Source organism: Theropithecus gelada, chromosome 10, assembly GCF_003255815.1.
Source record: "Theropithecus gelada isolate Dixy chromosome 10, Tgel_1.0, whole genome shotgun sequence".
NCBI classification, from domain to species: domain Eukaryota; kingdom Metazoa; phylum Chordata; class Mammalia; order Primates; family Cercopithecidae; genus Theropithecus; species Theropithecus gelada.
Genome location: NC_037678.1, coordinates 18,631,363 through 18,647,848, shown reverse-complemented (window position 1 = coordinate 18,647,848; position 16,486 = coordinate 18,631,363). Strand labels below are relative to the sequence as shown.

Genomic DNA, 16,486 nt, shown 5'->3' with positions numbered 1-16,486 from the left:
GGCCAGTGTCATTCTCTTCACTTGGTGAAGGGCAAAGCAAACAGCCTGACATTTTTGTCTGAGATGTTACCTAGGCCCTGTTTTAGGTTTATCTTGAATCCAAAACACACTTTGTAAACCTCAAACGTGGGTTTTTCTAAACCTCAGTCAAAGATGAATCCGAGAGAGGAAATTCTTTGGATTTGGAATGCTGGGACAGGAGATTCATGCTGTGTGTTTTGGGCAACCTCTCTATGACTTTTGTCATTTTGGTTATTCAGAAATAAATCCCACTGTTGAGTTTAGAAGAAGTTAATGCTAAGAGCAATGGAAATGAAGGTTTATGTTTATAGAAAAACTCTTTTTGAACCAAAGCTCTGAATGTGTTACGAGCATCTAATGAGAGTCAGTGTAGGAGGAAAGTCATTTAAGCCTCGACAGGCGTGAGCCTGGGTTACACCTGGACTCACTATTCCTCTTGCTTTAGAAAACACTTTGCAAAGTGCGGTCTTTGGCCCCTTTCAGTCACCTTGACACCCTAGGGGATAGATAAGGGATATGGGGAGGGCATGACCTTCTTAACCAGATGAACTCAGGTCCATATATTCAAGCACCTCACACCCATCCTTGTTTGTAAGAGGGAGGCATAGGGCAGACAGGGTGGGTGGTCTAGCTTGGTGGTGGGAAAGCAGCTGGGGTGCCAGGGTCACACGAAACCAGCACTGACACACAAACCAAACACTGTGGCCTGGTGGCTTAAGATAAGGATTCCAGTGGCTGCCAGCTTGAGTGGCTGAATATTCAGGCCTGATTTTTATGAACCTACCCCCCACCCCCGGGATATAGGGTGAGCAGGAAAAAGAGGTGATGATCTACATTAAGCCGGGTGGCTGGGCTCTGTTCTCTGCAGGCACAGCAATTCCCGCCAGCCTGGTGACGGCATGTCCTTCTTGAACTTCAGTGGAACAGAAGAACTTTCTGTCGGTCTGCTTAGCAACAGTGGTGCAGGTAACCAATCCAAGAGGTAATAGAGTTGGGATGTTTAGATCAGGCTCACATCTAGAAATGACACAGGGCCAGAAAAGCCGGGCCATGTCTATTTTGGGATCATTTCAGCCACACTTTTGGGTGACCTATTTAGAAGCAGTGCTCTATAATGCATGGAATTATAAAATGGGCTGCACGTTACATTTTTAGCTGAGAACATGTTGGTCAAGCCACATTTATCATCATTCTGTCACGGAGTCGTGATTGAGGGCTGCTTAGGAGCATGTTGAGGGCAACAACACCACGGACAGAGCTGGAGTGGTCTGTCCTCTAGAGGGGCTTTTGGTTGTCAGGGGCAATGGGGGGCAAACCCACCTCCATAACTGGAGAGACCCAGAGGAGAACAATATGTGTCCAGTTTTAAGACCAGAAAAGAGAAGGGTTGCGTAGTTGCTTAGAGAAGTGAGCATGCACCAGGACTGGGCGCAGTGGCTCATGTCTGTAATCCTAACACTTTGGGAGCCTGAGGTGGGTGAATCACTTGAGGTCAGGAGTTCGAGACCAGCCTGGCCAGCATGGTAAAACCCCATCTCTACCAAAAACACAAGAAAATTAGCCAGGCATGGTGGCGCACACCTGTAGTCCCAGCTATTGGGAAGGCTGAAGCAGGAGAATCTATTGAACCTGGGAGGCAGAGGTTGTAGTGAGCCAAGATTGCGCTGTTGTACTCCAGCCTGGGCTACACAGTGAGACTCCATCTCAAAAAAAAAAAAAAGAGAAGTGACATGTACCAAAGACTTGAAGGGTAGAATTTGGTTAGGTAGACAGTTAGAAGGTGAAGTTTCAGGGTGGATGGGGGAAGCAGTATGAAATTGGTTTGGTATGATACTTTGGTTTTATGCTTTTTGGAAATACTTTTATATCTATTGTCTTATCTGATCACCCCAGTGGTATTCAAATATATTCAAAATAACTTAAATATATTTTGTACATGGGCAACTTAATGTCCAAAGAGGTAGAAATATTAAACTAACCTCTCAAACCAATAGCCAGGTATCCTGACTCAGGCTGCTGTCCTCTTTTCATGACATTGTTCAGAGTACCTTTAAGGGGTAGGGTAACATGAGCTTGGATCAGTACGGGCAGCATTTGTGGAGCCTCAGAGGACAGATATTGTACAAAATGAGTGTGAAAAACATTAAAACTTTAAAAAAATTGGGCTACTATGTTATGCTTTGGTGTTCTGTAAGCTAACTTGAATTTCTAAAATGTAGCTTAAGAAAGGTGTCATTACTGGGCACGGTGGCTCACATCTGTAATCCTCGCACTTTGGGAGGCCGAGGCGGGTGGATCACCTGAGGTCAGGAGTTCGAGACCAGCCTGGTCAACGTGGTGAAACCCCGTCTCTACTAAAAATACAAAAACTAGCCATGTGTGGTGGCATCCCAGCTGCTCGGGAGGTTGAGGCAGGAGAATTGCTTGAACTTGGGAGGCAGAGGTTGCAGTGAGTCGAGATTGTGCCACTGCATTCCAGCCTAGGCGACAGAGCAAGACTTCGTCTCAAAAAGAAAAAAAAAGAAAGGTGTCATGAAAATGAAGTTATATCAAGTTGGTTGATGATATTTTCTTTTATTCATTGGTAGGTTCATCCAACAATACTCCTAGAGGCCTATGTCTAAGGCTAGGAAACTGGATTGGCAGTAAGAGAATCCCTAAATGATTATTTCATTTATTAATTCATTAATGTATTTTTTTGGTTAACCTACTCACCAGCATTAATTTATTTTAGATGAGAAAACACATTGAATAAAAATGTAGCGATAGGAAGACACTGTGTCCCTGTACTCAGAGGGCTGAAAATGTTACCTCTGGCTGCCAGATTATTTGAAAGTACCTTCAGGAGGTTAGAGAGGCAGTGTTTCTATTGCTTTGCTATGCCAAAGAGTCATTTTTAGGAACGCAGAGTTTGAGCCTCCCAGGCTGTTTGGGGTAGAGTTGCACCGAGGAGGGCTACTCTGGGACTCATTGGACTGTACTTGAACTAGTTTCACTGGTTAACTGAAGCAGGGGGAATTACAGGTTCTGATAGTAGCAGCACCAGAATGTACCCAGGTAGTCTTGGAAGTTGTTTGGGGCCTGGGATAGCTCAGGTAGACCAGTTAATTCCCCAGAAAATTTGTTTTAGAATTTTAAAATCATTTTGGGGAAAAGAAGTTTCAAAGAATCTTTATTTGGGGATGGTTGTGGAAGATTTTAACATGACACCATTGTGTGAGCTAAGGGTTCCCTGACATACTCAAATTGGAAAAGCATTTGCTGTAACCTGAAGCTCTGGCTCAGCCTTCTCTTGGGCTTCTGAGCTGTAGGTGTGTCCACCTGATGGACCTCTCTGCTCAGATGGTCCCCAAGTACCTCATCCTTAATGCATTGACAGCCAAACTCATATCTCCCTGTTCCCCAGCCCATGCCTCCTCTTCTGCTCCTCCTTTCTTCTGACTGGCTCCTCACTTCCATTCTTACTGCATTGTTCACACTCCTGTCATTTGTGGCCAGGATTATTGCAGTAGCGTTCAAAATAATCTTCCTGCTCTGTTCTCATCCCTTCTGATTTGTAGTCCATACCGTCACCGATGTTTCCAGATGCAGATCTGATCAGCCACTCCTTCCCACATGTAAACCCTTCCATGGCTCTTCATGGCTATGGTGTTGATCATCACCTGGCTCCTGTCTGTGCTTGTATCTTCACCTGCCTCCTCTTCCACATGGTACTGCAGGTAGAAAGAGTGCAGGCTCCAGGATCTTAGGGCATGAGGCCTGACTCCACGTCATGAGCACTGAAGCCCTCAGGCCAGTTACTACACTAATTTCTGGGTATCTCAGTGTCTTCATCATGAAGAGATTGACTTTTTTTTTTTTTTTTTTGAGAAGGAGACTCACTCTGTCACCCAGACTGGAGTGCAGTGGTGCGATCTCAGCTCTCTGCAACCTCTGCCTCCCGGGTTCAAGTGATTCCCCTGCCTCAGCCTCCCAAGTGGCTGGGAGTACAGGTGTGCACTACCACCCCCAGCTAATTTTTATATTTTTAGTAGAGATGGGGTCTTGCCATGTTGGCCAGGCTGGTCTCAAACTACTGGCCTCATGTGATCTGCCCATCTCAGCCTCGCGAAGTGCTGGGATTACAGGCATGAGCCACCACACCTGGCTGGAGATTGACTATTAAATGTGATAATCCACATACATTCTTAGGACAGTGCTGACATCCATGGTGAGCACTCAACAAGTAGGAGCTGTTGTTGTTGTCATTACAATAACATATTTTGTATTCCAGGCATTTCTTGTGGCTCCTGAAAAGAACTGTGTCCTCGTGTTCCTTTGCATAGATAAGTTCCTCTCTATAGAATATGCTTCTTCCCTGTCTTTAACCCCTGATTCTGACTGGCAGGCATCAACTCAGTCTTTATGATTCAGCTCCAACAATACCTCTTCTTTGAAGCCTGCCCTTTCCTTCCCATGCCCTCCCGGAATGTGTTAGGCATGTTTCCACACAGCTTCATATGCATAACCCAATTGTACAACTTGGCATGTCATGATCCCACTGCTTGTTTCCATGTCTGTCTCCTCAGTAGACTGAAAGCGCTTATCTTTATTCATTTTCTCCACTCAATGTTTAACACATTTATGGACAGATGAATTTATATTTCCAAGACCAAGCTGCCATATGTGAGAAAAATTTGAATAACACAAAATTATTGTTTAATTGGTATGCGAGTATTTAATTATACAGAGTCTTTTTTTTTTTTTAGAGACAATGTCTTGCTCTGTTGTCCAGGCTAGAGTACAGTAGCATGATCTCACTGCAGCCTCACCTTTTGGGATCCTTTCACCTCAGCATCCCAAATTGTTGGGACTGCAGGCACATACCACCACACCTGGCTTAATTGTGTGTGTGTGTGTGTGTGTATATATGCCCTGAATGTTTGGCGTCTCATAGATGGTGGGGGCTCCTGGGGTGGTTTTTTAGTCAGGGTGATACTGTGAAGTGGGGTCATCTGTTCCCTTTCCCAGTCCCCTTATATAACCAATAGCATGTGTTTTCAAAGGCGTTAGTGGTCATCAAGAGGTGATCTATAGCCACATGGGAACTGGACTCCCATCTTTGACCTTATGCTACCTGATCAATTATGTTAATGAGCCACTGAAAGAAATTAGATAAAATTATTCAAATTTTAATAACCATATATCGCACATTAATTGGTTATAACCATATGCAAAACCAACCAATTAATGTCAGATCTTCAGGATATATCCATAGTCTTACTTCCATCAGTCTCAGCCTGGCGTAAGGTGCCATCATCTTTTGCCTGGATGTGGTAGCCTGTTACCTGGTCTTGGCTTCCTCCCTTGCCCTTCCATATCGTTTATTTTCAACACAACAAATCAGAGTGACCTTTCTAAAATAGAATTTGGATTATGAACTTCTCTGTACAAAATTTTCCAAGGGCTTAACTCACTTGGAGTAAAAGCCAAGGCATTATGATGGCGGATAGACCCCTCATGTCATGTGGCTGCTTGTTACACTCAGTCCTCATCTCCTGCTTTCTCCCTCTCACTTCACTTTGGAGGCTCCCCAGAGAGATCAGGCTCACTCTGAATCTCAGGTCCTTCCTCCTGTTCTCCCCTCGCTGTGCCCTTATTCCAGAGAGCATCATGGCTAGGGTCTATATGTCTGCATTTGCCCAGGACAGGCCTGGTTTGAATTTGTTGACCCAGATGACTATTAATAGTGTCCCCTTCCAGTCTCAGAGGTGTCCCGTATTGAATGATAAATGATGTAGCCACCCTACCCCCAGTTGGCTCTCTCACTTCCTTTAGGTCTTGCCTGAACTACCATATTTTACCTCAGTACTCCCTAACCATCTTCTCTACCTCATATTTCTCCATTGTGCCACCTGGCATACTAGATTTTTAAATTTTGTAATTTTTTTATTGTAAGTTCCATGACTATCAGCATTTTTGTTTTGTTCATGACTGTATTCCCAGAGCTAAAAACAGCTCCTGGTGGCCGGGCGCAGTGGCTCACGCCTGTAATCCCAGCATTTTGGGAGGCCAAGGGCGGGCGGATCACCTGAGGTCGGGAGTTTGAGACCAGCCTGACCAACATGGAGAAACCCGTCTCTACTAAAAATACAAAATTAGCTGGGCATGGTGGCACATGCCTGTAATCCCAGCTACTTGTGAGGCTAAGGCAGGAGAATCACTTTGAACCCGGGAGGCAGAGGTTGTGGTGAGCCGAGATTGTGCCATTGCACTCCAGCCCAGGCAACAAGAGCAAAACTCCATCTCAAAAAAAAAAAAAACCAGTTCTTGGCACATAATAGGTAGTTGAATGAATGCTAAAAATCTTCTGAGGTTAGCTTTCTCTCTACTGAAGCATGATTTAATTTTTCTCTAATGCTTTTCTTTCTTATAACCTTCCTGAACAGTTAACTAGATTCCTTTTTTTCAAAGACTTTGGTAGTCTTTTTCTCCTTGCTTGGTTTGTAAGTGACTTTCCTTTCAAGCCATCCACAATTTTCATGGAATATGTTTTGCTTTCCTCAAACTCACTAAACTCTTACCCATTCCAGAAATGTGTATTGAACTCTAGGCACTGTGCTAAGGCCTGAGAAGAAACAAAAACTATTAAAACACTGACTCTCCTGACCTCAGGGAGCTCTGGCTCCTCATTCACTTGGGATTCTCTTTCAAGCAATTCCCATGTGGGGTAACAACAATGAAAGGAAAGCCCTCTTGTGGGGAGTTGGACTGTGAATGGTTTCAGTAATACAGTGTGGTTTGAACATGTGATCTCTGCTAAATGAGGATGTGCTGGATGAGAGAGTGTGCTGTGATGAAAACAACCAGGATCAGAATTCCCCCTGCTCCTCACTGGGCTTTCGAGCTGAGGCTCAGGTTCTTCATCTGTGTATTGGACATAAAGATCCTCCCCTTCCTGACTGCCTGTCCCACAGAGCGGTTGTCCGGATCAAAAGTAGGTTGGGTACATTACGGGCTAGATTACCACATTGAGTCCTTGTTTTGGAACAAGGTAGGGTCTGAATTCACAACTGGTTAACATTTCATTCATTAAAAAATCAGAGAAGACTGGCGCGGTGGCTCACGCCTGTTATCCCAGCACTTTTGAGAGGCCGAGGTGGGTGGATCACTTGAAGTCAGGAGTTCAAGACCAGACTGACCAACATGGTGAAACCCTGCCTCTACTAAAAATACAAAAATTAGCTGGGCGTGCTGGCGGGCGCGTGTAAGCCCAGCTACTTGGGAGACTGAGGCAGGAGAATCGCTCGAACCCCGGGAGGTGGAGGTTGCAGTGAGCCAAGATCATGCCACTGTACTCAGCCTGGGTGACAAGAGTGAGACTCCATCCCAGGGGGAAAAAAAAAATCAGAGAAAAATCCAAACAGGGAAACCTTATCTGTGACCGTACCTTCACCTCTCCAGGCTTGATGGTTTGCACCATCTGCAGTCTCTCAAGCGTGACTCAGTCTTTCCTGCATTTGGATGTGATTCATATGTGAATCATGATTCACAGGAGTAACATCTCTATGGGTTTCCCTCCCAGCCCTGTAGAATTTCATTTGAAGCGTTGTTAGTGCGGACCTGGTAGCTGCAGTCTTCACTTATTTTTCACCCTGCTGCCCAGCAGAGACAGGGCAGTTGGTGTGACTGGGCAGACAGTTTTTATCCCTCTGTATCTTTAACTGGGCACCATTTTAGAAGGCTTGCTAGTAAATGTCTTCCTTTATTGGAGGTAGATTGAAAAAGCAAGTAAGTGGATGCCATGTTTTCTTTCTCTTTAGTGTTGAGACTTAGAATCTGCAACTTGATATTTGTGTTGAATATTAGGTGCATGCAGTGTATTTGGCCTGAGAGCCAAAGTAAAAGTAACTCATAGCACACTGAGACTGGATGGAAGGACCTCCGTCATTTCTCCAGGCCAGGTCAGTTTTTTTTATGGGTAAGTGACGCCTCTGTAACCCAGAGAAGAGAAACCCCTCGCCCCAGGCACAGGCTTCTCGATGTGGGCTTGAAACTGGCCCTAGAGGCTCCACACTGAGTAACCTTTTTGACCTTGAGGTTTTCAACCAAAGAACACATTCACAATTCTGAACAGATGTCAAAAGAGACAGAGCTGAGATGACTCTTACCAGCATTGGCTCCCCAAGTTGTATGTCTGGCTTTGAACTTTGAGTGTGAGACTTCATTCCCAAATGTTGGATTGGAGCAGAGCTGGCTGAGCATGAGGTTTCACCTCCATCATTGCAGGCTGGTGGGGCTCTTCATATGCCAACAGCAAGTCTGTATGACTGAAAATAAGATCTCAAAGAGCCAGTGGGAAAGGCACTGTGTTGGGCTTGAATTGCAAGGAAACTGTGTGTGAGTAGCTTCCTGGAAATCCTTAAAATATTTGTTTATACGTATAATAGCTTCCTGGAAGTCCTTAAAATATTTGCTTTTTCGGGGTGTGTGTGTACGTGTGTGTGTGTGTGTGTGTGTGTGTGTGTAGTTAGGTAGGTAGGTGTGTCCACCAGAGATGGCACAGATCTACTTTTGGCCTAGGATTCAAAGCTGCTCTGATAAGTTGAACTATTCCTTTTTTTTTCTTTTCTTTTCTTTTGAACTGTTTATTAGTGTAAGAATTTGAGTTGTCTTGCAGACCACGTCTAGAACAGGTTTTCTTTAAAAACAAAAACAGGTGATCAAATGAGCAAACTTGGCAGCCAAACCTGGGAGGTGATATAGTAACAATTCTCTTATTGCTCAGAGTGTTTTGCAAATGCCAGTTTGCCTTCATACCACTTCTCAAGCTGAATAAGAAAATCCACCTCGTTGCTTCTTTATAATCATGCTTTATATTTGCATGAAAATGAAAGTTGTCAGCCAAGTGTTTTTTTTTTTTTTTCCCCCAGAAAATTTAGCTCCAAGTGGCTTTTGGCTATTGACAAAGAACAGATAACATTTCAGCAGCTAAAAATTGGTGCCCCAGATGGATAGTCAAGAAATAGAGCATCTGTAAAGTTGAGCAGAAAGAATCTAAATGCAGGTTCCACCTACTTACTGTGAGATCTTCAGTAAGTTGCTTAACTTCTCTGAGCCTCAGTTTCTTTATCTGTGGAAAAGGATCATACCTACCTCATATCTACTCCTGGTGTGGGTTTGAATGAAATGAAATACTGTATTTGTCTGACTTAATACATTGTATCTTCTAGTATAATGACTAGTAATTTTTAAAAATCTGCTCCAAGCATTTCCAAAAGAAAAGTCCTAAAATTGTTTTGGCCAGGTGGTGTCATCTTTATTTTTATTTTTATTTTTACTTTTTTTCAGACAGAGTCTTGCTCTGTGGCCCAGGCTGGAGTGCAGCGGCGTGATCTCGGCTCACTGCAACCTCAGCCTTCCAGGTTCAAGTGCTTCTCCTGCCTCAGCCTCCCGAGTAGCTGAGATTACAGGCACCTACCACCACGCCCAGCTAATTTTTGTATTTTTAGTAGAGATGAGGTTTCACCATGTTGGCCAGGCCGGTCTCGAACTTCTGACCTTCAGTGATCCCCCCACCTTGGTCTCCCAAAGTGCTGGGATTACAGACGTGAGCCACCACGCTCAGCCCATCTTTTTAAATTAAAATATATATATATGTTTTAAAATTTATGTCCAGTAAAATGTACTGTATTTAGTGTACAGTTCTGTGAATTTTGACAAATGGATAGAGTTGTATACCTACCAACAAACACATCAAGATAAGAAAATTTCCATCACCTCCCAAAATTCCGTTGTGCTATTGCTTTGTACTCAGTCTCTCTGCCTGTCCTCTGGCAACCACTAATCTGTTCTCTGTCCTTCTGGTTTTGCCTTTCCCAGCATGTAACATACATGGAATCATACAGTATGTAGTTTTTTGAGTCTGGCTTATTTCAGTCACCATATTGCATTTGAGAGATTCATCCACGTTGTCACGTGTCAGTAGTTGCCTCCTTTTTATTGCTGGGTAGTATGCTATTGTATGGATGAGCTGCAATTTGTTTATCCTTCCCCCAGTTGAAAGATAATTGGGCTGTTTCCAGGTTTTGGCGACTATGAATAAGACTTCTATAAATGTTTACATGTTTTTATATGAACAAAGGTTTTGTATGAACTTAAGTTTTCATTTTTCTTGTATAAATTTTTAGGAGTAGATTGCTGGGTCAAATGGTAAATCTACTGTTTTCAAAAGTGGTGTGCCAGTTTCCTTTGCTGTCAGCAATGTATAAGGCTTTCAGTTGTTCCATATCCTTGTCAGCACTTGGTATGTCCAGTCATTTTCATCATTCAAATAGGCATGTAGTGGTATCTTACTGCACTTTTTGTGTTTGTTTGTTTTGAGACGGGGTCTTGCGCTTTCATCCAGGCAGGAGTGCAGTGGCACAGTCATAGCTCACTGCAACCTTGGACTTCTGGGCACAAGCAATCCTCCTGCCTTAGCCTCCCGGAGTGGCTGCGAACACAGGCGCATGCCACCGTGCCTGGCTAATCCCTGTGCTTTTAATTTGCTGTTTCCTTAATGACTACTGAGTTAAGCATCTTTTAATATACTTATGTTCCTTTTGCATATGTCATTTGTCCTTTTCTCATTGGGTTGTTCGTTTTCTTGCTTTTGAATTTGAGAGTTCCCTATGTCTTCTGGATGCAAGTCCTTTGCCAGATACATGATTTGCAAGTGCTTTCTCTCATGTTGTAGATTGTTTTTTCAAAGCTTTCACAAGAAATTTATAAATACTTGTTCTTGTTATAAAATATTCAAATGACCCAGAAGTATTTAGAGTAAAAAGTACAAATTCTCTTTTGCCTCCTATCCCTTGCTCCAGCTTTCTCCTCAGTTAGCCACTGTTGAACGTTTAGTAAGCATGTTTGCAGTCCTTTTTAAAAAATATTTTTGTTTTGTTTTTATTTTTTGAGACGGAGTCTCGCTCTGTCGCCCAGGCTGGAGTGCAGTGGCCAGATCTCAGCTCACTGCAAGCTCCGCCTCCCGGGTTCACACCATTCTCCTGCCTCAGCCTCCCAAGTAGCTGGGACTACAGGCGCCCGCCACCTCGCCCGGCTAGTTTTTTGTACTTTTTAGTAGAGACGGGGTTTCACCGTATTAACCAGGATGGTCTCGATCTCCTGACCTCGTGATCCGCCCATCTCGGCCTCCCAAAGTGCTGGGATTACAGGCTTGAGCCACCGCGCCCGGCCTTAAAAAATATTTTTATGTATCTTAAGTAGAGATGGAGTCTCACTGTATCACCCAGGCCGGAGAGCAGTGGAGTGATTATAGCCTGCCACAGCCTTGAACTCCTGGCCTTGTTAGCCACCATGCTTAACCTCAGTTCTTTTTATGGCATCATAATTTTCTAGTAAATAAATGTTTTGAAAGGGACATGTAAGTACTGATAGATGTGCTTTAAAATTAATTGTGTTACTCGATAGTCAATAAATTGCATTTCAAAGAATCTTCCGATGTTTCCTTTCAGCCCATTTATAGGTAAAATCATTGTTTTTATGTTAAAGTAGTGAGTTTTGATGTCCTGTGTCATATTTTAGAAAGCCATGATTTGGGGAAGAAAATTCCAGAAGATAAGGATGGCTGATGAGTGGATTAAATTTAAATAGGTCATTTTGTTTTATTTTATATATATTTTTAGAGACAGGGTCTCTCTCACTCTGTTGTCGCCCAGGTTGGAATGCAGTGGCACGATCAGAGCTCACTGTAAAAATAGGTCATTTATATTCACTAAAGATTGCTCTAATTAGTTGAAATGACTTTGAAATGTGTCCATTTTATTAAAATAAGTGGCAGGTTGCTCGTGTTTATGTGATGTCTTTTAGCAAAGAATGATACCAGTACCTCAGAGTAAAGTTCTGGCTCATTCCCAATTTTAGATTGATCATTTTTCTTTGATTGATTATTTTGTACTGTTTGAAATACTCAGCACAGAATTTGCACTTGGTTCACATTTTTATTTTTAGCTCCAATTTTGGCCTTTTTCAACCATAACTGGTCAGAACGCTTTTGCGGAGTGAGCCTTCTTAAGACAAGCTGTTTTTATCTTTCCATAGGTATGAATCCTAGGACCCAGAATAAGGATTCTCTAGAGGACAGTGTTTCTACCTCTCCAGACCCAAGTAAGAGGGGGCAGCTGACTGGGGAAAGGAGTAGACAGGGAGTGTGGGGTGGTCAGAGCATGAGGAAAGAGGTGGAAGCCCTGTGGGAAGTGAATGGTCTTGAGGTCCATATATCTCTGGGGTATGGGAAGGTGATGTGGTGAGGGAGGACTCTCTGGACTCTGTGACGGAAAGTGAGGGGGGTGTGACTGAATGACCTGTTTTGGAGGGTGATTCAGGGGCACCTGGGAAAGGTAGCAGATTCCCTCTAAGGCCCCCATGCTGGTCCAGAGCTGGCCTTCACCCTTAAATGCCTAATGATATCTCCATGAAAAAGTTGGAAAGACGTAATAGGCTGTTACTAGAATCATTTGCCTGCCTGTAGTTGAAATATTTGGCTGATTTGCATTCCTTTTGATCATCTTTTTAAATAGCTATGTAGTAAGAGAATGTCTAAATATCTATAATAATAAAATAGCAGAGAAAATCCTACCACTTGATAAACTTAGCTGTGACCAATGGATATATATCACTGAGTCTTTTTGTCCCCACCTTTTGTTTTTTTTGTTTTTTTTGTTTTTTTGTTTTTTAAGACAGTGTCTTGCTCTGTTGCCCAGGCTGGAGTGCAGTGGTGCACTGCAACATCTGCCTCCCAAGTTCAAGTGATTCTTCTGCCTCAGCCTCTTGAGTAGCTGGGATTACAGGCGTGTACCACCACGCCCGGCTAACTTTTGTGTTTTTAGTAGAGACAGGGTTTCACCATGTTGGTTAGGCTGGTCTTGAACTCCTGATCTCGTGATCCGCCCGCCTTGGCCTCCCAAAGTGCTCTGATTTCAGCCATGAGCCACTTCGCCCAGCCTTTGTCCCCACTTAATAATCCTTTTCCCCCATTTGTACAGGTCCTTCCTAGCAGTCATTTGTAATGGCAACATTAAGCACATTACTGTATCTTGGTTTTAGTAATCATTTCTTATTAGTGACCATTTGGATGGCTTTCTGCTTTTTAGCCACAGCGTATAATGTAGGTATGATAATACCTGGTGAGCTGAGCACAGTGGCTCATGCCAGTAATCACAGCACTTTGGGAGGCTGAGGTGGGTGGATCACTTGAGCCCAGGAGTTTGAGACCAGCCCGGACAATATAGTGAGACCCTGTCTCTATTAAATTAAAAGTTAATAATAATACATAATACATGGTGCAACAGGTGCATTTTTTGGTTAAAGTCTTTGGATTACATTCCCCAAAGTATGGCTGGCAGACTGACTATTTTCCAAAAAGCTGCCAGCAATGAATAGATGATCCTGTTTCTCTACAACCGTGTCACCGGAGTTTGTTACCTGTGTTCATCATTGTTATTTTAGTGGTTCTGAGGTGTGGAACTTCCTCAGAGTCCTTCTTTTCAGGACCAGAAGATACTGGGGTTAGAAAAGAGACTGCACTCTTTTCCTAAAGACAGAACACCCTTAGACTTACATTCAGCATCCTTTCTCATCATGGGATCTCGAACTAAGTATATGAACTGTCTGTCTTGTGTGCCCAGCAGAAAGCATTTCTACAAGATTTTTATAATCCTGAGGGTCAAAAGGCTGATGAGGGCCAGGATGATCTAAGAGGACATAAAGATCGAACTGTCTTCTGTTTCTGGCTTCCCCACTGGGGCTTTGATCAGGTCCTCATCTTCTGTTCTAACCAGGAAGTAGAAACAAGCTTACCTCCTTGGCTGCCATATAGAAAAATGGAGATGATTAATTAGGCTATTCCGGACTATGTTTTGGATTCCTGAATTATTAATGAGTTAATAAGGCCTGTGTAGAGCATGAGTTAGATCTGTTGCAGGCTAAATCATCTTCCCCAAGTCAGTGGTGCCATGTGGGGCATCTTTCTGCTTCGACTTAGCACACAAATTTTGTTATTCATTGATGGAAGGGCTGATGAGGCAGCAGGGGCTACATTACATTGTAAGCTGTTAGCATGGTACAAAAATAAGGCGTATGAATGTCCCATTCAGAACTCAGAGACAAAGCCTTAGAGTTTTTCGACTTCATATTGCTCCCTTCTTTGGAGAGTTAAAAGATAGTCTTCACTTAAATTACTTAAAGAGGTAACTGCCCTATTATTTTAACTGAGTGAAGCTCAACCAGGGAGGATTTTCCTAACCAGGGGGGATTTCCCTCCCCAGTGGAACAAGTCAATGCCTACAGACATTTCTGGTTTTCATAATTAGGGGATGCCACTGGCATCTAGTGAGTAGAGTCCAAGGATGCTGCTGCAGTACCCAGGACAGCCCCCACAACAAAGAATTATCTGGTTCAAAGTCTCTGTTGTTGCCGAGGCTGAGAAACCCTGCTTTAACTGAGGAGCAGGCAATTCGGGACAGACCCGTGTGGTCAGGCCTGCTCTGCTAACTGCAGCTTTCATTTTTGGATTATTAAATGCTGTCTCTTAAAGTTCCAGCCTCCTAACTTTCCCAGATATCCTTACTCGATTTTTCCTCCCAACCTTTTGGATCTGTTACTTATTTTTGCAGTGCTAGAAGTATTCCTTATTTCTGCTACTGTATGCTGTTTGCTCCCAAACCAGGCTGAGCTCCCATCCTTTCCCCACCCAGCCACTCTGCAGTCCTTGGGAGAGGCTCACGCTTGGGCCTCCCTGCTCTTGGAACGTTGATGTGCTTCGACATGTAATTCTGCCTGCCCTGCAGTAATCTCACCTGCATTGCAGCTGTAGCTCACAATCAGCAGAAAATGAAAAGTATCAGCTGTGAATCCCATTTGCATGATGGGACTGGATAAGCATGTGCACTGCATTGTCTAACAAACTCTGTTTCTCTCTCTTTCTCCCTCCCCTACCCTCTTTCTTCCCAATCCTGTCAATTTTATCATTTTCACCATGAACTGTTTTCCCCACCCTTCCCTCCCCTTTCCTCCCCTGACCCCCCATCCCACACTTGCCATGGTGACCACATGTACCTTTTCCCCCTGTTACGTGAGGCAGTTCTGACACTGTCTGCTCCCCCTGTAGTGCCAGGCTTCTGTTGCACAGTTGGAGTGGACTGGAAGTCTCTCACTACTCCGGCGTGCCTCCCCCTCACCACCGACTACTTCCCTGACCGCCAGGGCCTGCAGAATGACTACACAGAGGGCTGTTATGATCTCCTTCCAGAAGCAGACATCGACAGGTCAGTGTCAGAGAAAAAGGCACTTGGCTTGGTTTGTGAGGGTTTCAGATATATCCCACACATACATCAGAACACTGAGTTTGTGCTCACTTCAGCAACACATATATTAAAATTGGAAAGACATAGAGAAGATTAGCATGGCCATTAAATAAAAAATTTAAAAAAAACGTTGAATTGTATTTTATCTTTCTTTTTTTTCCTTTTTTTTTTTTAACTGAGACAGGGTCTCACTCTGTCACTCAGGTTGGAGTACAGTGGTATGATCACATCTCACTGCAACCTCGATCTCCTGAGTTCAAACAGTCTTTCCACCTCAGCCTCCTAAGTAGCTAGGAGTAGCTGAGATTGGCAGCACCACATCCAGCTAATTTTTGTATATTTTATAAAGACTATTTCACCATATTGCTCAGGTTGGTCTTGAACTCCTGGGCTCGAGCCATCTGCCCAACTCTTGTGTCCCAAAGTGCTGGGATTACCACCTTGAGCCGCTGTGCCTGGCTGAACACTGAATTTTCAAGCCTGTGTCCTCTTTTTATATTTGGGTAATTTTTTTTTTTTTTTTTTGGAGACAGAGTCTTACTCTGTCACCCAGGCTGGAGTGCAGTAGCACAGTCTCACCTCACTGCAATCTCTGCCTCCCAGGTTCAAGTGATTCTCATGCCTCAGCCTCCTGAGTAGCTGGGACTATAGGCGTGTGCCACCATGCCCGGCTAATTTTTTGTATTTTTAGTAGAGACGGGGTTTCACCGTGTTGGCCAGGCTGGTCTCAAACTCCCGACCTCAGGTAATCCACCCGCCTCGGCCTCCCAAAGTGATGGGATTACAGGCGTGAGCTGCTGCGCTGGCTGTGGGTAATTTTATGATGTAAGAACTGTGCATTTCTCCAGAGTTCTATTGACATCAACTATTTCTCCTTGTCGACTGATTTATTTTTAACTCCAGTTTTTTCTGGCCTCGCTGATTATTCTCATATTTTCTAATGCAATTATTTTGGGCACACTAAATCTGATCTTCTTTTCTAAAATTATTCATTTGGGCATTGAGTTACCTGCCTCTTTTCACCTCTTTGAACTGTTAATTTTCCCCAAAGCACTGATTTACAAATTGTTGGTGGTTTTTTTTCATATTTTCTATTATATTTTCTTTCTATCTCTCTTTTATAT

General features: G+C 43.6%; 1 protein-coding gene and 1 non-coding gene across 2 annotated transcripts in view; both read left to right on the top strand.

Annotated features, from left to right (window-relative positions):
* The window catches only part of DEPDC5 (DEP domain containing 5), a 157,913-nt gene that overhangs the window by 71,578 nt on the left and 69,849 nt on the right, over nucleotides 1–16,486 (top strand). The window contains exons 24-26 of the mRNA XM_025398090.1: nucleotides 890–987; nucleotides 12,100–12,165; nucleotides 15,167–15,323. Coding sequence (XP_025253875.1) covers nucleotides 890–987; nucleotides 12,100–12,165; nucleotides 15,167–15,323 — 321 coding nt within the window. The remainder of the gene's footprint in view (nucleotides 1–889; nucleotides 988–12,099; nucleotides 12,166–15,166; nucleotides 15,324–16,486) is intronic.
* Nucleotides 15,406–15,512, top strand: LOC112633856. Its single transcript, XR_003121620.1, has one exon. It is a non-coding gene; the product is annotated as a U6 spliceosomal RNA (small nuclear RNA).